The 23,484-nt window shown below is 39.9% G+C and overlaps 1 protein-coding gene across 1 annotated transcript in view; it reads right to left on the reverse strand.

Moving 5' to 3' along the window:
- Nucleotides 1-22,509, reverse strand: part of cadm1a (cell adhesion molecule 1a) — a 328,104-nt gene extending 305,595 nt beyond the window's left edge. The window contains exon 1 of the mRNA XM_070917428.1: nucleotides 22,437-22,509. Within this exon, the coding sequence (XP_070773529.1) occupies nucleotides 22,437-22,509 (73 nt within the window). The remainder of the gene's footprint in view (nucleotides 1-22,436) is intronic.
- Nucleotides 22,510-23,484: the final 975 nt, after the last annotated feature.

Below are 23,484 nucleotides of genomic sequence, written 5' to 3' on the forward strand. Positions count from 1 at the left end.
AAAAACACATTAACACTCAACTACACGTTTCATCCTGATAGTTAGCTGGCATTAAAAGTCGGTCAGATGTCAGTTTCCTGCTTGTACCACACAAACCATGTCCACACAGGCATGGATACCCCATTTCTGTTGGACAATGTTTTTTCTTAGTTTTGTTGGGTTTTGTTTCCTTGGAGATTTGGATATGCTTTTACTCGTTTCACATTCACTTCCCACACGCTTTGTGTCTCTGCTAACAGAGAAAAGCATTGTTTCTTCTCACAAAGCCGGCCTACCCAACTACTATATTTGACTATTTACAAAATGCCGCTTGACATTTGCTTTCAGGATGTTGTGGCCCTTTCCAGTAGGCAGGAGATAACTGAAATGTGATAAAAGTACAGGAAAAAATGGCGATGTTGTTGTGGAAGGTTGAGTGGAGTCGTGATTGGATTGAGAAGTCAAGACTGAAATGAAGAATGTGCTTGCTTGCTTGCTTGCTTGCTCTATGCTCTGACTTTCCATCCCAGTTTTCAGAAAAGAAAAAAAAAATCAGCGATCATGTGTCATTAAATGTGTAAGCAATAGCAGTAAATGAGATTCGACTGTGTGTACAGTACACATGCGTTGCAGCAGCCTCCAAGGCACCTTTCATTCCATAGGATTTAAGTCTATCAGACAGTTCAGTCCCTCAGCGGAGGCAGACAGCTGGGGATGTGGAATGAGTTTTACCTTCGACATGCCCCACTATTTCACTTCTATTGTTTGTCCCCTACCTTTGAAAAGATGAGGCAATTTCCTGGACATGTGCACAAAGGTGATATCAGTTCACTCGTAAAGATGGAAGTGACGGACGGAGGAATGGAAAAAAGTCAATGTATGAAAGAGTTGCAAAGTCCAGACCTGAACAGTGGGGCACTGAGCATTCTACATACTATTAACTCTCATGTAGAAACCTTTATTTATCCCCATCTGCAGGCATACAGATAGTCTTTAATTTCATATTTCCCATTTTATGAGAATATTTTATCAGATTTTAATAAGACGCCTCCCTGTTTTCTGATCTGCTCCAATTTTCTGTTGCTGGTTTATGCTATTAATGCAAACTCAAAACCTCCTCCATATTTACCTGTTGTCTTGTTTTTAGGATATACATTTCCACAGCACTAATTCCATCAGCAAAATATTTAAGTCATGTCCCACACACTGCTCTGAGTTGCCCTTTGTAATAGAAATACTGCTTTTACTCAATAATTCATTCAAATTGGTTCAACTGTGCCACTTACGTTACGTATTCATTCCCATAAAACTCAACACTTACTTCTACTCAAAGGTCACAAACCGCCAACAACATCTGCAGGAAGTGTGTACCTATTTGAATACCAGCTCTGCCACATGCCAGTGTGAATCTATAATTCCACTTGTGACCCCAGAAAAATCACATTATTTTCATTCAAGGCATTATGAAATCTCTATTCAAAATATTGTACAGTCATTCTAATATTTTTAATTCTTTATATTCGACAGCTGAGCAACAAAAAAATAATATTAAGACTTATTTTAAGTAGTACATATTAGCCTGGTCAAACTAAAATGTATACATGCTGTTGATCTCACCTGTAAGGCTCTTTCTGAATTTGACACTTAGCTTTCACTAACGTACCCGGACCGAAAAATTCAACACGATGCTGTGATAAAACCAAAACTATGATTGTCATTTGTGTAATATTAACACGGATCTGCATACTCATGCCCACAGATTTACTAAAGCCAGCAGGAGACTCAATCTCTCAGGAGGTCGCTGCGTTTTGTTCGGCTTTTCCAAGTCAGTCATTTCGCTCAACATCTAATGACTGTTTTGATGAGTACATAAATGCCACCTTGGTTTCTGTGATTCAGAAATCAAGCTGTGAGGTGGGTATACTGTTATCATCAGACCTCTACTTTTAGTGGTCTGGTGCATCGCCAGCTCCTGTTAGGTCTGGATCAATGCATGGTCAATCCTTTCCCTGAGAGGATGTATCGATTTGGTTCCTCAAGCTGACCAACCTCTAATCTCTTGAAACGGCGTGGTGCTCCGCCTGCTCTTTGGAGACACTGTATCCTGCCTGAGCAGAGGCCTAGCGCAGAGCACGAAAATACAACTATGTCAGAGGAAATCTATTAACTGCTGCTTTGATAGTCTGTAAGGTGAAACATGTTCGATATCAAATACACGGCCTCCCGCAGTAGGGATTCAGGAGGCTGCTTGGAGTTCCCATCAGATAGTTTTGTACACGCAGAGAATGGTCCATCATCATCCAGTATCATGCAGATTTCATGGGAAGGGTTTACAAGAAAAAGTTATTTTCTTTCACAAGAAATCATCATTTCTCAAATCTTTGAGTTTAGCCAGATGCCCAAAATCATGTGGTACAAATTAGGATTATTGCTACTATTTTTGCCACCTTTTCAGACGCACATCGTCGCCTATTCTCTGATCTCATAAAGACCTTACTGCCATTAAATGACAAGATTGAGTTCATAAGTAGCATTCTGAAAGCAGACAGTGCATGAGAGCAAGCAGCATCATGCTAATGAATGTGTACATAGCGCTCCATTTGGGTTGAGAGGGGAAAAAAATAAATTAGCAAGTGCTAAGCATCACAGCTCAGGCCATATTTCTGTCAGCTGGGATAAGTTTACCATAGTGTGAACGAAGCCACAATGTCTTGGAAATGATTAATATTTGATGAAGGCTAAGTGCAGGGAGGGAACCATAAGGTTTAGTTTGCTGCTTAGGGAAGTGTGAGCAATCGTATGTGACGAGGAGAAAAGGTCAGCTTTGTTTGGCATCAGTGTAGGTCACCACAGAGTATTTCCATCTTTTGTTTATCGGTGCATTCATAACAAGTATCTTTGCAATAGTTTATTTAAAATCTGCAGGGTTTCCTTTGGTTAATTTGGTCTCAAGTCTCAATAAAGATTTTATAAGAAAGTCAATGTTGAGCAACTGTAACAGGAAAGTTATAGCAGTAAAGCTCACTACGCTTTGATCAAGTTAAGGGGGATTGGAATTAAGTTGCCAATTAGGGGTAAGATTCAAAAGCCACAATGTTCTGTAAAGTTAAACAAACCAAACCTAAATACAAAAATACACATAATACAAATTTCAGTACAGTTTGGATCATATAGAATAAAGTTTGGTCAATTTTGTCACTACAGCAAAACCAAATGTCTTCTGGCCAACAGAATGCGAACACACCTGTGCACAAAGCCTTGTGTTAGCTCTTTATCATAGTGGTTTGGGGTACAATTATATTTTAGACAATAGTGTGCTTCAGCCCTTTTCCAAAACCTATGGGAAGAACTGGAACACTGACAGCAAGCCAGGCCTTATCACCCAACATCAGTGGCCAATCTCTTCAATGCTCTTGGCTTAACGGGAGCCAACCAGCAGATGGCTTCAAAATATTGTGGAAAACCCAGAAGAGTGGAGGCTGTTATGGAAGCACATTAATGTCTGTGGTGCTGAAATGTCCTGTTCAACAATCACATACGGAGGTAATGTTCAGATGTCCGTATATCTATAATATGTATAGTGTACAGTATTGCATAGTTTACTTAGTAAAGTGTATATGAAGCAGCTTTTAACTTCGTGAGCTGGCCAAATAATCTACAAATTTCAAGCGAACCTCTTTTTGGCTTTTGGTTGTTAAATATTAACCAATAAGACGTGAATGCATATTTAATGAACAATTTTACATTTTAACTGATGTAGTGTATTATTGCAATGACACACTGCACAACCCAACAGACTTAAAATAGTTCATCAGTCAGAAACAGTATGGAGCCTATTAGTAATAGATTCATTTCAACCTGGGGAGAAGAGAAGCCGGCCTAATCCTAGTCGTGCACAACCAGGATATGTTTTCCAGGACTGTTCAAAGCATCTAAATATGGAAGCAGTGGGATATTGAATGTTTGGCTGCGCCTCCCTAATAGTTTTCTTCTTAGACTCAATGCATTAATACAAGTAATTCAGATGAGGTCGGGAGTTTTTGCAGCCGTTTGTGGAGATCGAAAGAGGTCAGATGACACCTGGTTGTATGTCTGATCTTTCTTTAAATGTCCTGACTAAAGGGCAACCCGGTCCCACATTTGAAAATAAAGAGGCACCTAAGAAATAAGAGGGGGTTTCTGAAGTGACTGGCTTCAGCCTTAGCTTCAAGCATGAACACATTTTTGCAGGTCTAGGATGAAGGTCTAAGGACCAAAAGTAGAAACTGCGGTATCTGAATGGGATCGAGGTTAGATATACCGCGTGGTTCACATTTTAATTTGTAGTTTAACTAGTGCTTTTTCTATAACGTAAAAACGATTGTAACCATTTTAATGTTTTTAGTCACAATGATTACCTTGCTGTCGCTGATGTCTGCAGGCTATGCACACTCATGCTCACACATGCTCACACATGCTCACACAGGCAGGTAGTGAAACCAGCATGAAGAGCTGAGGCTGACTGATGCACTATTTATTCCATGCAGGAGCATGGTGATGCTACACTGATGACAGTGCGAGTAGGGAAAATTACAAGGCTGCCTCTCCACAGGCCTGACTGATTATTCTCAAAGACTAGCCTGGGTGCACCATAATCCCCTTGTTTCTGAGGGGGGCTTGATTGTGCTGCCATACTTGCAGGAACTTTAATAAAACAAAACTTCAGAGGACGCCTGCAACGGGGGGCTGTGCGGGGTTGGGGGGAAATAAGGAATTAATGATCTACCAGTGGTCTGTCCACTTCTGACATTAGAATACGGACTTCATCAAAATATATCAAATGACAACAATCTACACAACATTTAATACTTCTACAGATTTAAATACACCAGTTTTCACATCCTGCAGTTCGCTCTTGGTGGGACTTAGAAAGCATCAGTCAAGAGTATTTTCAGAACTGATTTATCTTTAAATTGTTTAGTCTATAAAAAGCCAAAAAATAATTACAAATGCCAGTCAAATCACATTTAATTTATTACTTTTCAAACAATCAAAACACCAATTCATTGATGAGCTAATTTTCTCTGAAAGCAGAAAAAAAAATCATTCTGAAGCAGCTTGTAGGTTAGAAAAATGTATTCTATTTTATTTTAGTGTGTTACACTGTGCAGTTTTGGTTGAGTGATAATCTTCTTTCTGAAGTACTGACAGGTGTCATATCGAGAGCACAATGACCACGCAGGTGTGCCAGATTTGCTGATAGGAAAACCTGAACCAGATTTGACTGCTGTGAAAATAAACACTCCGTCTCACCAGTTTTCCTCACATTTAACTTGTCCCATATGAAATCCCACCACTGACAACAGGAGACTTTAATGTCCACACCTGATCTACAGTATAATGTGTTACGTCATATCACACTAATGATCATAACGATGGCTGTGGCCAGGTTTTTAGAAACACTGAGGTCCCCTCGATACAATCTCACCAACCCTAAATTTTAACATTTTGTATTCATTCAGTAAATTGTTCAGTTCTACTTTGTTCATTTTTACATGAACAGGTCTAAATGCTGTTTAAAAGCCCTCTCCACACTACTGGGAATAAAAGTCTGCAGACAAAATGCTGAAGCCTTTACTTCTCTTTTATGTGATTGCCCTAAAAGTAGTCCAATTTAAAAACACACAGGGTCAAAAACACTGGAATCAGCTTATATAGTGAGTGTTTAATTGTAGACTGTAAACTCCTCGCTGGTTAATAAAACCAGGCCATGGCAGGGAAATAGTAGAACAATACTACCCACTAATAGTGGGAATACTGGGGAATGTCATGAGTCCAATATTAGCCTGGCTAAGACCCTTAAATTCACAGCTCAAATCAAATTAATCAATTAAATAAAATAAAACTATGAATATAGAGAATGTAACCTAATCTGCCTTGATGGTAGCTACAGCCCTGGTGATAACTAACATAACTAAAGGTTTGGAAGAACATTTGCTCTGAAACTTGTCTATGAAGCCGGCTACTGACAGTACACAGCAAGATAAAAAGATGAAAAACAAGCCTTTCAAAACCAACCACGACTTACAACAGGACAACAGCAAGGCCAAGCAGCACCCACACATACTCCGATACTCTCATTCTAAAAGATGGCTTATGATACAGTGACTATTAAGTAGGTACACAAGTCAATTTTATGCACATAGCCTGATATCACAAATCTGCCTCAAGACAAGAAGAAGAAGAAATGTCTTTAAAAGTTCAACCCTAACCTTGAAGGTCAACATTCACTGCCTAAATAAACAGCAATGACAATACTACGCTCTTAAATTCTAGAAGTTTTTTGTTCAAGCTAAACTTCCATTAAACAAAAGTCCAATTGTTCCAACTGCTCATTAATTTCAGTGGGAAACACATTGTCAGTGTCTAAGCCATGGTAAATTACTCGCTGGCACTAACTCAAAATTATATGGGAAGTGGCTGCGTCAGCTTCTGCAGAACACTGGTTCTTGCCCCAGCAGCTCCAATCTGTGTGGCATCACAGGAGTCTCCATTTGACTAAAGTGAACAGTGAGATTCATAAACTAATCAAAACCAACGCAACAAAGTTTTTCATTCTGTAGTTGACCAACAGAATCTGTTTCTTTATAGATTCATGAAGTCTCTTCAGGATGGCAGGCCTCAATTACAGACAGAATTGCCAGGGGTACACTGAATTGTTCTGCATTTTGAATGAATCCGCTACCATGTGTTTGATGCCCATCCATGGCTTTTCTATGAGAGCTGACAAAATAAATTAATCAGCATTCATCAATGTCTAATGCTGCTCATATTTCTAGCAGAAATGCAGGGCAGCTACTGTGTAACTGAAGAGTTTTAGGGGCCCAGGGGAGAGCAGCTGCACTGGTATTAAAATACAAAAACATGTTTTAACCCAAGCAGCAAAAGAAAAACTTTTCCTGAATAAAAACATTTGAAGAATAATAAAACAAAAAGGACCAATCTCACCAGACGTTAAATGCCAGGTTTTAGTACTTGACATTTCCGATACACATTTCAGTCAGCAGCAAAAAAAAAAAGCTGGCGTTTGCTTTTCAGATATTTTTTGAGTAGGGCTGGAAATGGAAGAGAAAAGACAACAATTTACAGTGAAAAATTCCAACAGATGTGTGAGGCCCAAACACAGCTTTCTGGAGGTGAGTGATCGTAACAGCCGTTCCCAGCATGCACTGGGAAAAGGCGGGAAAATGTCCTGGCGAGGTCACAAGTCTATTACAGGCTCTGTTATTCAATCTTTATTTCAATTAATGTTCTTTTGCAGCCATCTTTAATAAGTGAGGAGTAAAGTAGGTGAGGGCTGTAAATCAAGAACTCAATAAGCCTGCTGTCTGCTGATTCATTGTGGTCATTTTGATATTTAATTAAAACAACCATGCACTCAAAGCCAACATTTCAGTACGGCTTAATAATGAATCACTAACCTTAAATTCAAGGCCATTAAAAAAGCTTTTTTTAAATGTTAACAAAACTTAGAAGGACAACAAAAGTGCTTACACTGCTATTGATCCATTACAATTTTCTCTTCACTTATAGCATGAAACTAACATGCTTGTAACTGATAATTATGTTTCAGAACTTCAGATTACAAGAAAGAATCACATTCAGATCATCCACTTCTTGTTGCATGAAAGCCCAGATGGTATCTGGCATTTTAGGACTTAAGAAGAGAGCTCACAGTTTAAAATTATTAATGTGACTCCATATGATTAATGGCCAGTATGGTACAGTCCTACATAACATAATGTTCTACTTACGTGTTACAGTGGATAGTAGGAGATCAAATCTTAAAAAATGTAGCAGTGCTGGACCTGCAGTCACAGTCTACTAGCTTCTCCATTTTTCCTCTGAAATGACCCACAGATGTCATTTTTCCAAACATTAGTGTGACAAAATAGAAGGCAGACTGACATGGCCGTCACACTCAGCCTTTGCTATTTTTGCTCTGAAATGACCCACCCTTGTCATCTTTCAGCACATTAGCGTGACAAAATAGAAAGGAGATTGAAGTGGCACCATCTGTGGATGACAGAGGACGCAATGAATTGATTTTTACTGTCTGATGTGCTCTTTCACACTATGCTTCTTTTTTTTCATATTATTGACTGACCACAGAATATTTTAACAAATTAAAAGAGAACTGAAAAAAATCCAATTGATTACCAATCCAACCATCCAACTCTGATAAACAAATCTCATTTTGGAGTAACAACTGTATTAACCTTGAATGGATTGTAATTATGCTGTAACAGTGTTCACATCTCTTTGCCTTCCATATTTACAGGTGCTTCTATGTGCTCCAGTTAATTATTGTAGTGGGGAAAATACAACACATCCCTTCCACACCCTGAAGAGTTTATTTTAGGCCACAGGTATTTGCTGTGGTGCCCTTTGACCCTAGCAAAGGACCATAGCCTTCTCTACGTGTTCTCAGTGGTGTATTTTCAGCAGTCCATAATTATCATTTATTGAGGCCTTGTTCCCGACAAGGCGATGACTGTTCTTTGCTGTACGTGCTGTATAACGACGATTAATTGGTTCATCCCGAAAAAATTAAATCTATTGCATCAACAACAATGAAAACAATCACAAGTCGCAGCCCTCAAATCATTTTGTCCATCCATTCATATCAATCCAATCCATACCACGTGTGAGGAAGAGGAGATGTGGTGCCATGTATCACAAGTAACTTATACACGAAACTGTATATATATATATATATATATATATATATATATAGCCTAAGCTTAATTGTTTACCAACTAATAGTGGACCAATCAGATTGAGATTGATAAGAGGTCTTGAGACTTTGGTGTCCTTTAGATTTTAAGTATAAACGCGGCACAATAGCACATTCTTGCCTCACTTAACTGACGCTTATGTCTGGTACACGAAAAAACATTACGTCCTGTGTGAGGTATAATGGTGTTATATGGCTTTCAAGAAGCACTAATAGAGCCTCCTAAGCTACAATTATTGGCCAATCATTCTGGTGTAGGAGGTAATGTGATGTATGTGGAGAAAAACACCATCCTCCGCTGGCATTGCTCAACAGGCCAGACTTGACATGGAGGATGTACAGTGACAGGAACACGCTAAGTGGCTACGTAGGCGGTGCTAAGCCGGCGCATTGTCTCAGATTTCAATTTGACCTTCTACAGACTTGGATCATGAACTACTGAAGTCACTGAATGTAAACTGACAAGGTCCATTCTGCTTGTGGTCAATCATGTTTACAAAATTAAAAAAGGTTGAGAGGTGAGATAATAGCCATATGTCTCCCTTTATTCGGCATTAAATGTTTTGGTTTTTTTGAATGGAGAGTGTTGTACAGATTGTAAATAAACTTGACTTAATATCTCATATCAATTTGCATAAAGTTTCCTAACAAAATATCGTCTTCAGTTCTGGATCTTTCTTAGACAAACCTGAGTCGGACATATTCAGCTTAATTTATCATTCCTTAGGAAACACTGTTGAAGCAGCTGTAACCAATAAGGAAAATGTGACAATGTGAAAACACATGTGATGAGCCTACAGAGAATTATCACCATCTCCCCTCTTTAAGGAGCTTTATAGTGAGTTTCAGCTCATTGTTTAGCTTCATGGCCAGCAACTTTACCATTTTGGTTCACTCTCATGTCTCTTTAAAGTGTCCTTGAGTCATTTCTCCACCCAAGAAAAGAGCACTGGCTTTATATGCAACTTCATCTGAATGCCATGGCCTGCTTAGTTGTCCAACCACCACCATTTTTTTTTGTAGTTGTTTTATGTTTTTGCATTAGTTAAACTAATTTAATTTAGTTTCAATAAAGGCTCAGTATTCCTCAAATGAAGTGCTTTTTAGGTTTTCTACCGGCATCTAACAGCGGCAGTTTTTGTAACTTTCGCCTACTTCATGCACCAATTGTCCAGGCATGCAGAGGTGTGATAGTACGCCGGATTTAAACTTCTCTCTTCCCAGAATGCAACTTTACAGACACTGAGTAGCAGGTATTGTATCGTCATAACTAATTACTCAAAGAAGAAATGTTAAGATAAGCCAAGATGCTGTTCAGCAATCAGCAATGTAGAGGGAATTAAATGATCCTGGCATGTCAGGTCAACTCTGCAATGCCAGACAACCAATCAATACGCAGACAGTTTGCTAGACTCGCAGCTTCTCATCCTCAAAAAATATTCTTATGCGGATTAACTGCTCCTTCACCCATTTTCATTTTCAGTCGAGAAGGTATTAATCTGACAGCCAAGTGAAGCCCAACAAATACTACACACTTCAAAGCAGCAGGGACTTGCTTTCCAAAACCGGCCGGGTTCAAACATTTTCTTTCATTCCTATTTTCAGTCGGAGACACATACACTTCCCATGGTGTTTCAAACAACTTTCAGTAAACCCTAAAATAAAGGAGTTGCTTACTGATGTTCCAGCTGAACATTTTAGCTCATTTAAAGTTGGATCCATTGCTTAAGTCGAGTATGTGAGGGCTGGGGTAGCAGGTAATGCCTTGTGTAAATGTTCAAGGCCCACAACACATGAACACACCACTGTCCCGTTTTTACTAATACCATCAATCTGTCATGTTCACTTCATTAATGATTTTTCAGTTGCAATTGCAACTGTAGACACTTTGTCTTAGTCTGCCTCATTTATTTCAAGTTCAGTTAGCGATGTCCTACATTTCACAGGAAGTCTTTCGCCCCCCTACACAGAGCAAAGTGTCTTTTGGCTGCACAGCATTTGGTCTACTGTTAATTAGAAGAACAGTACAAACATTACTTATTAAGTGCTGTGCTAAGGAAAACTCGTGGAGAAATCACAATGCCCACACACAGTAACTCTCCCTAGGAACTTGTAATGGATGGACAACAATTTTAGCATAACAGCTTGTCCTGAGGTCAAAAAGCAAAGAGCCATGACTTGGTAAGAGAGGCCGGGGTACCAAGTGTTGTTCCTCCATTAAAGTTGTGTGGGAGCATAGTGTGCAGGCACTTTGCTTTCGCTCCCTTTGGTAGACAAAGTAGTATCCAAACCTCCCGCTGGATGTGATTTCTCCCTGAGTGCTTGTTGGATGTGAGTGCTGGGGGGTGGGTCAACATAAGGACTTGCTTTTTGATTGTAACAAAGTAAAGCCAAAACCAGATACAAGTGAAATATGTTCTGCTATCAAACCCCATTGTAGCTATACTAGAACAACTACATCTCTCAATGGTTTTCTGTGGGCATTCATCTGCAAGGAAAAAGAAAACTACTCCATCAAAAATGCAGCGTCCAATTGTAATATTCAGTGAGGAGGGTTTTTTTTTTTTGTTGCTGTTGTTTACAGAATAATTTCTTTAAAATATTCATAATCTTTGAATGTTACTGCATGCCTTCTGCAAGCAAGAGCGCAAGAGGACATCCACAGTGAACTGGATTCAAAGTCTGTCAGATCAGAGGCTGATGGAGAGCAGGGGGTGGTTTGTCCTACTTGCTGAAATATTCTTGTTTCGAGGGCCTGATTAATTGTGTTCTGGGAGATAAACAAACCAACTGTACACCTATTTCCAGTAAGTATTTAGACAGATGCCCGAAATATAAATAAACTCCATACGTTTCAATCTAGGTTGTTATATAATGGTCTTATAATCTATACTACGGTCTTCAGCTATTGTTTGATGCAACAATTCTCTTCGTGTTTTGATAAACATGTTGCTTTTTCTGTTTAGTAACCATGTATTCTGTAAAGTATCTGTCATATAAGATATGGTCAAGTAAAGACTTAGCGTATAAGTCATAGTAAACACAATGCTACTCATTCACAGCCAAATTTCCCCCATAGAAATACCAGATTTTAGAGAGCCAAACTGCAGAGAGCCTTGGCTTACATTGCAAGCGTGCAAAACATTCCACCAAAAGGTGCTTTGTGAGTCAGGAAAACCCTGAGTTCACACATTGAACATCCTCTTTAGTCTTCATCAATGAGATGTTTGCTGCCAATTCTTACTGTTCTAAATGTTGAACAGACTCACTGGGCAAAAGACTCCCGTTTCTGATGCCAACATGCAATTTTTGCTTTAACTCTGTTTTTCATATTGGTAGGCAACAGAACCTGACAACCTGATCAAGAGATAGCCGGCTCCAAGGAATATGAAGCCAAAAAGGAAACAGAGCGACTACACTGATGAATCAACTCATTTAATGTGTTTTAAATTGCTGCTGTTCTTTTTTGCTGTGGACAGGAACCTTTTATCACCCACTGTTACGTCCGCAGGATGCTAGCACTATGAACTTCACAGGCTGCTAGTTCCATGATAAGTTACCTGAATATGATTACATAACATATCATACGTATCAATAGCTCAATGTGGCCTTGTATTACAAATAATCCTGGTACAATGCACAGCAGAGTGTACAACTCAAACCTTACTGATATGACATTGCAGCAAAAGTTGACCCAGGTTCAACTAAAAGCTGGGTGTTAAGGGGTTAACGAGAATAAAAATGAAAACAATGTGGTATACTTGTAATAGCTCAGTGTTCGTCATCACTGATGAAGAAACAGATGTTATTTGGCGTGAATAATGACTAGTGAAAACAAAGTACCTCAGTATTGTTTTTGTGTTATTACAAGTTCTTTTTCATGCAAAAGAGATTGTGGCACTAAATGAAATTAAATGGTACTTCACAGCCTTACAATCAACAATTTCTGCACAAGGGAAGGCCCCATTGTACTCTAGCAGGTAGGATTTTCCCCCACATCATCCAACTAGGACACAAACAAAATGAGATGGTGCGTTATTGTGCAGCAGTTGTCTGGCATTAGTGCAGAAAATATCAGTCAAGACAGAGTTACAATAGATGAGACAAAGGACGGGAACTGAGCACAGTGGGGAGAAGTGATCCAGTTCCATGGGAGACAGTGTAAGAGCCTGAAGGGTCTCATCAGGAGCAAATTCTCTGAAATGTAATACAAGCTGGAGTGTTATGTAAAATGAAAGATGGGAGAACCCAGATCACTCAAGCCTACTGTGCTGTGATGGCTGATGCATACCTGTATTGTATTCAGAAGGGCATTCATTTCCCCTCAGATGATTACAGCGGAACACCAGCTGTATTGTTTATTTGGTTGAAAGCACAAATGATATGCATTGATTCCTTATTCATTCATTGTTGAACTCGGCATTGTATCTATGAATGCGGGCAAAATGGGCCCAATTACAGCAAGCGATGCCTCCGTGTGACTCCACAGCAGAGCAAGCTGATGAAGGCCTCAAACTGGGAGGAAAAGAGCAATCAAAGGCCACTTGTTGTCTTTTGTAAATTCAAAAACCGAAATGGAAAACATTTCTTGCTGTGACTGACAATGGTTCATTCGGGACTACAGATTAGATAAATCAACCACACGCATGTATCAGGGCTTCCACATTTTCATACTATTAGAGCTGCTCCTGTGTCCTTCACATGACCCTCCACATTACGGCTGGGATGATTAGTCAATTTAACAATGAGTTGATCCACAAAAAGTGTATACAAGTTACATATTTAATTTCTCTTCACTTATCCATGAAAGTGTTCAACGTTAACATATTTGGCGAGTTGCGGCTTTTCTGTGTGTCATATCATTGCAAATTGAAAACCAGTGTGTGTTCAGACTGTTCGCTTTGGTCTCTAATAACTTGTGATAGGCATCAGTCATCCTTGTTGACACTACACGCTAGGTAAGTGGTTAACTATGATCACTAATCAATATTTTAAGCATAATGTACATTTCTATCAGTACAGTAACAGATTCATGTCATACTCGCCTCTCCATTACTGAGTTTTTCTTTTTAGCAGAAATGTTGTTTTCACCTCACTTTCGCTTATTATTTCCAATTGCTTCCATTAGCCATTTTTTATTGCCGTTAAGCTTCCATCAATTAACTCAACTCCCTAAAAAAAAAGGGAGGGATTATGCCTATTGAGCTGATGGAAGACTTTCAATGTGAAACATTTGTTGAGTTTTACTGACGGTACCTTAGCACTGATCCAAAAACGGCAAAGTGGAAATAATTAGAGAATGAAAACAGTATATCTGTATGAGTATGGCATGACTGGATTGTTGTACATACGAAGTTACTGCTGGGAAAATGTGCATTATACTAAATATATCAAAATAACAGGTAAACATGGGGTAAGTGTGAATGAGAATGAGGATAATAAAGACTGAAGGCCTCTCTCTCTGATAACCTTGTTGTAAATAAAGACCTGATTCTCTCTGCTGTTGATGTAAATAAAGGCCAGTTTTGGGAATTTATGGCATGGAGATTTTTAACAACAACTACACAAATATTTAATCAAATATGTATTCAGCCAGCGGTGCTATAAATGTGGGAACGGGTTGAACTCTGTTAGGAAGCAAATGCAATTAAATGTGTCTTTTGATACAAAAACTGTATTAATTTCCACCTGTCTTTAATGTCTGCAAGCATCACAGCTACAACAGTAGCCATAATCATATTTATATTACTATGAAAATGTGCTTTCTCAATCAAAATATTCACATAAATCTACATGGCTCGTTTTTCCTGTAGTCACGTTTTCTTTTGTTATGTAACTGGATTATTATTATATATTTTTTTGGCTTGAGATCATATACATGTGTGCGTGTGTGTTATCCCAGTTGTCAGTGTTTGGTCAGGATTGCTTCCATGTGTCAGAGGCTCGGGGCAGATCCACCTGCCTGAGGCTGCTCTCTGATGTTGCCGGGGCTCCTCCTTGCGCTTCACAATAAAAGGCCACAGTTTTTTGTTTTTTCTCATTGTTTCTTCATAACAGAGAATAAAAAAGAAACTCATGGCGAGGGAGAACTATTTTCTTTTAAGATGGATCTTAGATTATAGAATATGTTTCCTGTTGACAGCCTCCTGATGAAATCGGTTCAACAGTTGACTGGCAAAGGAGCAGTGGTTTGCCATTTTTAACCCACCAATCTGACTTCATGAGATTATATTTAAGTTTTTCAAAGTTCACCCAGGCAGCACTTTTGTGTGGTTTTGACATTGTCAGACAGCAAGAAACTGAATTGGAGCCCAGCTGCTGCAGGGGCTGCTGTTTCTGAATAATGTCAGGCCCCATACAACTCGGTGCTCTACAAGTACGACTGAAGCACAGCGTCAGTTCTCAGGGTCCTGATGGAAGCACAAGAGGAGGGATGGGGTGGTTCCAAAAATAACAAAGCTGCTCCGGGGGGCATGAGAAGCCATACCAAAAACTAATGATAATCTGGCCTGAAGTTGTCAAGATGAAAGCTCTGGAGCGAAGTGCAGGCCAATTGACTCGACCAAAAAATTATATTAAATTCTCACCCTGAGACAAAGTTCCCACCTTTGAAACAGTAAATTCAAATAAATTAGCGATGGAATCTTTCTGTCAGGCTGAAAATGATCAAATGTCTGGATTTAAGGGAAAGAAAGCCTAACAAGACTATTGACTTAACATGATAACATTAAGTCAGCGCAAGCCATTCCGTGTTTTGGTTTAAGGACGAATGAATTTAATGAATGAGTACTGACTTGCAGCTTTAAGGGTGTTGAAGGGTGTCCACCTTCATACAGTGTACGACATGTAGCCCCTTCTAGACAATACACCCCCAAATTGTATAACAAGGTACCATGACAATGATCCTCAACATACAGCTGAAGCAACTTTTTGTTTTGACCGGACCACGATCCAACTAATCATGTGTTGAAGACCAGACAAAAGCCCTTAAAACAAACAGGAAGTGAAGATGGCAGCTTCACAGGCCAGCAGAGAGTGTCTTTTGATGTCTGAATCTGATTGATTTAACCTGAGTCTATACAACTGCTTAATCGACAGAGAGTGAGCTGTCAGCAGGCTGGACTGTCTCTGTCTTGACTTTGGCTGTTTTGCCCGGTCACGTGTTGTTTTATATGCGTGATGTAGCGCAGCACAGCCAATCACTGCATGTCTGTGACAGTGACAGTCGAGCCGTGGCGGTGCTGTAACACAGACAGACAGGAGAGAAAAGGGGCGAGTGATGACTAAGAAACATTTTGTTCAGAAAAAGAAAAGTCAATCCTGCTCAAAGATGACACCTGCACTGACTTTCTGTAGTAAAAGGTTCAAAATATTACCAAGCTCATTTCTCTGACATAGAGGAGTGAAGAGAGGAAGAGGAGAGTGTCAGAGGGAGGAAGTGCTTCAGTCCTACATTCATTTAGCACAAATGACTGATGTGTAATTTTATCAGAACACAATTACAGAAGGGAGTAGAGTGGACCTTGGTCACCAACATATCAATGTCTGTAGCTACAATATTAAAACATTTACTGATTAATGGCCTAGATCAGGTAAGACTGCAGTCATGGGGTTTCCACATCTGACAGCCAGCTCCACACAGTACCACCCTACTGTGCAACAGCGTGTTGTACATACATCATACATACATCCCTCTGAAAAGCCAAATCTAGCTATAAAAAAAACAAACACTTCATTTGAGAAGTCCATGCCCCCAGTTTGTAACGCCAGCTTTTTATTTTAACACTGTAGTTTCTGAGCCCAAGCCGAGTAAACCCTGATGGCATTGTCAGGGATATATTCTCAGACGTAACAAAGGCCTGAGTAGCACTAACTACGAGTAAACAGATCTCGATGTGCAAAATCACTGCAGTGCCCCTTTAAATTGGAATTGGTTGAGTGATTTTTTGCGTGTTTAGCAAAGCGGGTAATGACATAAAGTGAAAAAGTACAGTGTACATGACATGTTTACTTTAATCCCTGAATAAATGTATCACAGCCTTGTGATGCCTTAGCGCCTTAGACTGTCATTCTCGGTCGTTCTTACTCTGAACATGATTTCTTAAACTTGTCTGCTTTTATTTTTTTTTTTTCCTACACACTTGCTAGAGGCCTCAGCCGGACAAGACTCCTACAAGTGATGTTTGGAAAATATTTGCATTCACCTGCATTCACCTCAGTAGCCTTTTGTGCGTCATCTTTATCAGTTTATCAGTATCTTCAACAGTTTCTGATTCTGATTCTGGTCAACATTATGTAAATATGATCATACATATTCAAACATCAGTTGAATTTGACTCATTTCACTTATTTCATAGCCAGATTGTCAAACTGTACAGCACAGCATAATTCGATAGCTAGGCCAGTAGGCTGCTTTCACAATGGCAGATTTTTGCCCACGCCCACCCTCTCAACCCCCCTACCCCAACCCCTCAAGAGATTTGGAATCGGGTGCTTACTTGACATCCCATCAGTTGGCGGCACACTAACAAGTAGGCCATAAACCTTTTTTCTCTCTTTGATTACACTAAGTGCACAGAGGCCAGATGCGACCCAGCCCAGTCATCTGTTGGCTTGCCAGCAGAGTCGCTGTAGACTGGGGAGGGCAGGAGGGGGAGGAGGAGGAGGGGTCACTTGGGGTCCCCTCCCTTCAGGAATAAAGCCATTGTTCTTCATTACAGCTGGAGAGGCTGCTGGGGGGTACAGAGGGAGAACAAGTCCATTTCAACACCTGTTTTCCATCACCAGGGCTCCTACCAGCTTGACTCAGAGCCAAACCGCTCCGTATGAGGATTCAGCAGAGTCTCAGACAGGTTTTCTTTGCAACTGAAGCTGCCCATAGGCAATGTTTTGTGCCAGTTCACAGTGATAACATATTTTTCTTTCAGACCAGGTCTGAAAAGGAAAGAAATTACCTATTGAGTTATCATTACAGAACACTGAAACTTCAATGAAACAGAATGAAATGCAGCCAGATCAGCACAGACAGAGTATCCATACTGTACATGGTATTACCAAATTCACTTAACAGATATTTCTGATGACATGCACTTTGGCACAATAAACAATCAGGGTCTACATGATCCAAGAACAGAAAAATTAGATCATTAATGTAAAAGTAGGATGGCTTTGTGTGCAGCATTCACAAGGATGCACTATCCAGGCAAAGCAGCTAATGCTATAGCCATCCCTGGCATGGCTATTGGACAATGACACTAAAGCAACAGCACCATTAGATAAAGTAATGGATAAATGAACAGTACATGTAGTAGCTTCATTTCATATTATACCAAGGACAGTATGAATTCCACATGTAATAAATACCCTATTAATAAGTACTCTTAGCATGTCTATTTAATAAAGTACCACACCAGGTCTGAAAACACTGAATCTGTGCAGCAATGTGAGGATTTGCAACTTGTTTTATATCTCAGCTCTAATTATGATCGTTTCAGCTTCAGGGCTTCACACAGAAAACATGATTGAAATATTAATCAATTATACGACAGGTATGACATTATACATACTGCATCATATCACGGATAACAACGCAGTCTGATTTAGATGTAATCTTTTCTATGGTGTTTATATGTTTTGTCCAAATGACTAGTCTTATGTAACACTTATCACTGCATCATAAAGTATTTCTGATTCTGACTTGGAGATCACACCTTCTGCTTCTGAGTGAGCACCATGAAGGTCTGTTAATCACAACTGATATATATGAGACTAACTTGCTCAATACCTGGTAAAACAGAATCAATCTTTAGAGTTAAATATTATGCTTCGCCTTCTCATGTCTTGCCTTTGAAAGACCCCATGAAGTGGGGACTTCCTAGAAAACTGTCATCTCCTGAACAAAAGTGACAGTACGGCAGGACTGAAAACGCTGAGCACAGAGAGAGAAGCCATGAATCTTCTCTGAGGAGCACAACAGGCTCAAAGGTGGCAAGAGACCAGCAGGCAGCATGGAGAGCTGTCACATGGATGTAAACAATCACATCTGAGATCCATAAAGTATTTAAGGCAAATAAATGCAAACTGCAGCCTAAACATTTAAACTATTTTCAGTCCCATCAAATTATCTTCCGGTACACTTTAGAATAAATCGTTAAATCATCACAATGAGGCGGTAAAGACGGCAGTTCATCAGTAATGTAAATAAACAAGTAAACTGTGAACTCAGGCCAACGCCACTAAAACACAGAAAATAAATGATGCTTTCAGTTTCCATTAATATAGGCTTCATGCTATATATTAAAAATGAATCCTTCTTTTGCTATGATGTACAGTATGCTGTATCTCAGTTAACAAAAGGTGTAACAACAATGCCAGAAGAAAACAGGTGGATTAATTCAACACATGTTGTAGCACTACAAAGTAATGAGCTCCAAAGGGATCTACTCCTGTCTATCGTCTGAACAGAGCATGATTTGCACGCTGAAAATGTCCATCAATGGGAAATATGTTGAAGTCTTGGGCAAAGCTTGAATCTACGCCATAGACATAACTGATGCTCTTATCTGCTGCGACTTCATGAAAAATAGATAAGAAACATTATCAGTATCCGAGATCAAACACACAGGAACCACGCAAACCGAGGAACAAAACGGAGGTAATGTTTATGTCATCAACACTCTTATCATACCGACATTTATGAACTTGTCAAGGTGAAGTCATGTTAACATACATTTTCTCCTGCATTCACACTAACAGTACCTGCACTATCACACCATTACATAACTTCACAAAAATGAAAGCACAGATGCCTCTCTCGGTAACTGATAGATTGCCTAACCAAGTTTTCAAGTCTCAGCAAGCTTCGGGTCAGAGCGTGCCGCGTTAGCACTCTTTAATAACACCTGTTCAGTGCCATGCCCCTGGTGTTCTGTGTATAATCTATACATCCATATAATTTCTACACAGAACCATAAAGGAAATGCATAAATTAGAGTAAATGGTGCACAGTTTAATAACATACCACCAAGCATGAATTACATCAGGTATCCCTGCATGGCACTTTTAATCACTATAAGGCTGCACGATTATCACTGTTATTTCAGTCAGTATTTGTTTTTTTGTGATTATCCTTCCATCTTTGCAAACAAAATACTTTATCCGAACATTAAACTTAAACTGAAAGGTGCCTTCATTACTAAAAAAAAAAAAACCCTTCAGTATAAATATAACTTTATTAAAATGCACAACTCTGTAAACAAAGAATTCATTAAAGAATCTAAATGCAAAATGTCACTTCCACAGCCAATTTGAAGTCTAATTATTTGTAGCAGCCAAACTCGTGACTGCAATTAGACTATTGTACGACTGTCAGCAGACCTAATTCAGCTACAAAAATATATACATTTCATTAAATCTGTGCATGCTTATATTGGTACTTTGGTGATAACGTCTTTTAGCCTATACTCACTCTGAGTCCTCTGAAACAAGAGCAATGGCAGTCGGACGCAGTGAACTGTGAATGCTTTCTCATGAATCCATTTCATTGCACTTGTGTGATTTGATGACCGTATGAGGTTAGCTTGCATGCCAAAATGGAACTTATAGTTGGGGTGAAATTAATTAATTAATGCAGCCTTCTCTCAGCCTGACTGCAGTGCAATTCTTACCCTCATAGCACCAACTTCCATTTATTTGTATGGGGGGGGACATCCTGCAAAGCTTAGCACAATGTGAACCTACAGTATGCGCTGGAGGTAAATAATTGATATGCTTTGTGCAAGTGTGCCCTGAGCTTTGTTTGAAATCAGTGGAGCCATTTCCATGACGGTAAAGCAGCAGTACCCACTGTCCAAAGAACAACAGAGCCTTGTTTAGTTAGCTGTGCTTTGCAGGACTGTATAGCTGACTTGTCTCATGAAAAAACATGATTAGTGTGCCTCGATTTTAATGGATAAAACGTTGTAATGGATTAAGCCTGGTGGATAATCCACAATGAGACAAACGTCGACATCTGCCGCCCTTGTCATTCTCACCATTAGAAGCTCGAACTCAGCATAAAAAGGGTTTATGTTCTCGTGAAGAGCAGCTTTACGCGGAATAACTTTAAGTTTGTAATAATTCAAGACGGAACTGACTTGACGTGAATATAGGCGATAAGAGGGGGCTGAAGCGCCACTGCAGCTGTGGTGAAATCCACCACAAAGCCATAGTTTAACCAGTTATATAATTGTGTAACCTACTGGAACTGGTTTCCAGTTTGTAACAGCATGCGCGTGCTGTGGGGGGTACGTTGCCCCGACTACTATTATTTCACGACATCTTCATAGTATCAATGCGCAAAGATAAATAACCCCGACCTCTCAGTACTTCGTGACTAAACACAGAGCACACATGCCGCCTCTGAAACGCGGACTTCGTAGCCTACTGACAACATGTAATACAACACTTTACCCCATCTCAGTCTGGTAAATAAACGTGTGTGCCTTTTCAGCAGCCCGCCAACTCACAAATAACCCACCACTCACGACACCACCACCACCAATCGTTTAAAAGCCAAAAGCGTAAAAATTCATGTCGCAGTTTTCACCCTCACCAGCTTTATCTGTAACCCATCCGCTTCTTGAAAGCATCTGACTCACAACACTAAAACCCGAACGAGCCTTTGATGTTTCCATGTATGATGCTACTGCAAATCCACTCCCGATGTTACGGGAAAAGAGCCCGGAACGCAATTGAAAACTCGGGCAAATTTATCTTCTCTTGTTTACCAGTATGATTGCCTACGTATTACGAGGTAAACTAAGACATAGTGTGGACCACTCTGAGATACTTTTAATTTCGGCATACACCTAAAACACCGAGGAGCACTTGCTTCATTGAAATGTCAACTTTTATAACGGCTTCGCCCGTTGTTCTAACAGTCTTTCACCGAAATCCAGCGGGATGGCCGATAGTGAACGGATTCTAAAAAAACTGAGATTAAATGGAAAATAACTGCTGATTCGTGAGCTATCTTTGCGCCGAATTTATCAAAAAGGCACAGTCTTAGGGATGGGTCTTGAATTATGTTCTAAAAAGGTATGAATATTTGTCTCAGTGATGACCCATTAAATGAACAGAGTTTTGAATAGAGTTTGCTGCAGCGTTTCCTCAGACCGCACGTTGTCAGGGCTGCTGCATATTCTACTTTAACGCACCGCTGTTTTCTGTGATTTACAGCAGTCCAGGCTTCGCTCTGAACAACATGCCACAAAAGTAACCAAGCCAGCGGACCGACCAAACAAACACACATTTACGCACGTCAAATGTATCCCGAGCGACAACACACCACCGTATATGCTTTTTCACAACAGAATTGGCCACACTTAAGAGTTGGCAGTTGTGTAGCGGCAAAGCGATTTATAATGGTGAGCTGACCAAAGTGATGTATTCCTAGGCAGCCCATCTGTAACGCCTGGTTGTGTACATAACAGACACGCACATCTGCTCTTTTCTGTTCTGTATTTCAACTTTACAGACAGGTTTTCTTACTTGCTCACCAACACCATACATCCAAATGCTCAGCCGCGCACGTTCAAAAACTGCCCCGCTGGAAAAAAAAAATTACACTCCTCCATCTACATCCGTGGAAATGTGAGAGGAAAGTGTATATTCCATTTATACATCAAAGGAAAAGTCCTACCTTTATGAAGAGCCGCTTGAAGCATGAATAAAGAGAGAATAGTCGCGAGAGAGCCGCTGCCAGCGTTCGCCATGTTGGACACCTGCTTCAGTATGGCAGAGAGAGGCAGCTTCACCTATAGCTACAACGGGACTCAGTTAATGAGATGCGAGAAAGGGAGGGTACTATTTACCATATTCATTTAATCTGGTTTTGATAAATCGTGTTACTTGTAATGAATGAGTCTTCCACAACTCTTTGAATGTATTCAGAATGAAAAATAAATAAACCCAGCGAGGTTCTCAAAGCTTTTACCGCTGTGTTGTGCTGCAGGAGTGGATTGAGTGGGGAGATGTGTGTGGATGGGCCCCATGCTCGGGATGGGAAAATGGTCTTGGTCCTTCCGTGCTCTGGTCGCTCTTGAACTGAACGCATTTTGATAATACTTTAAAAGAAAAGAAAATGTTTTGGTATTTTGGGCATTTTGAAAACTGCACTGGCTAATTCATCCACTTGTAGTAGACGATATCTCAGACAAGCAGAGTCGGTCATAGTATTTTTGAAGGCCCCAAGCAAACATTGCTCCGGGCGATTCTTCACCTGCACTTCCCTGAGAATCAAAAGGTGGGCTGGTTTGACAGAGCAGCCGGCCTGGAGAGCCGGTCAGCCGGGTGGCAGTTGCTCCGGTGCCGGTCTTGTTCACTCTTTGAAGGGAAAAAAAAATCAATATTAGTGCCACTTTGTTGACTGTCCCACAGCTGCGCTCGCCTGCCAAACAGTGCATTATGATGACAAATTTGTCCTGGCATTGTCTTTTTCAATTATGTATATCCAAAACATTGTGATTGGTAAAACACAAGGCAGAACCTCGCACCAAAAAGTTACAGGTTTTTAAAATCAAGTTTATAGGACATTCATTTCCTGTAATGGAAAATGCCTTTTGCCTGTTCTTTTTATTCTTTGCAAAATGTTGCATTATGAAACATAATGGAGTTCTCAAGCTGTGATAATGACACTGCCACCCTTTCACTTATAATGACAAAAATAAAACTGGGACAAAATACTGGGG

This window comes from Enoplosus armatus, chromosome 13 (genome assembly GCF_043641665.1).
Source record: "Enoplosus armatus isolate fEnoArm2 chromosome 13, fEnoArm2.hap1, whole genome shotgun sequence".
In the NCBI taxonomy this organism is placed as follows: domain Eukaryota; kingdom Metazoa; phylum Chordata; class Actinopteri; order Centrarchiformes; family Enoplosidae; genus Enoplosus; species Enoplosus armatus.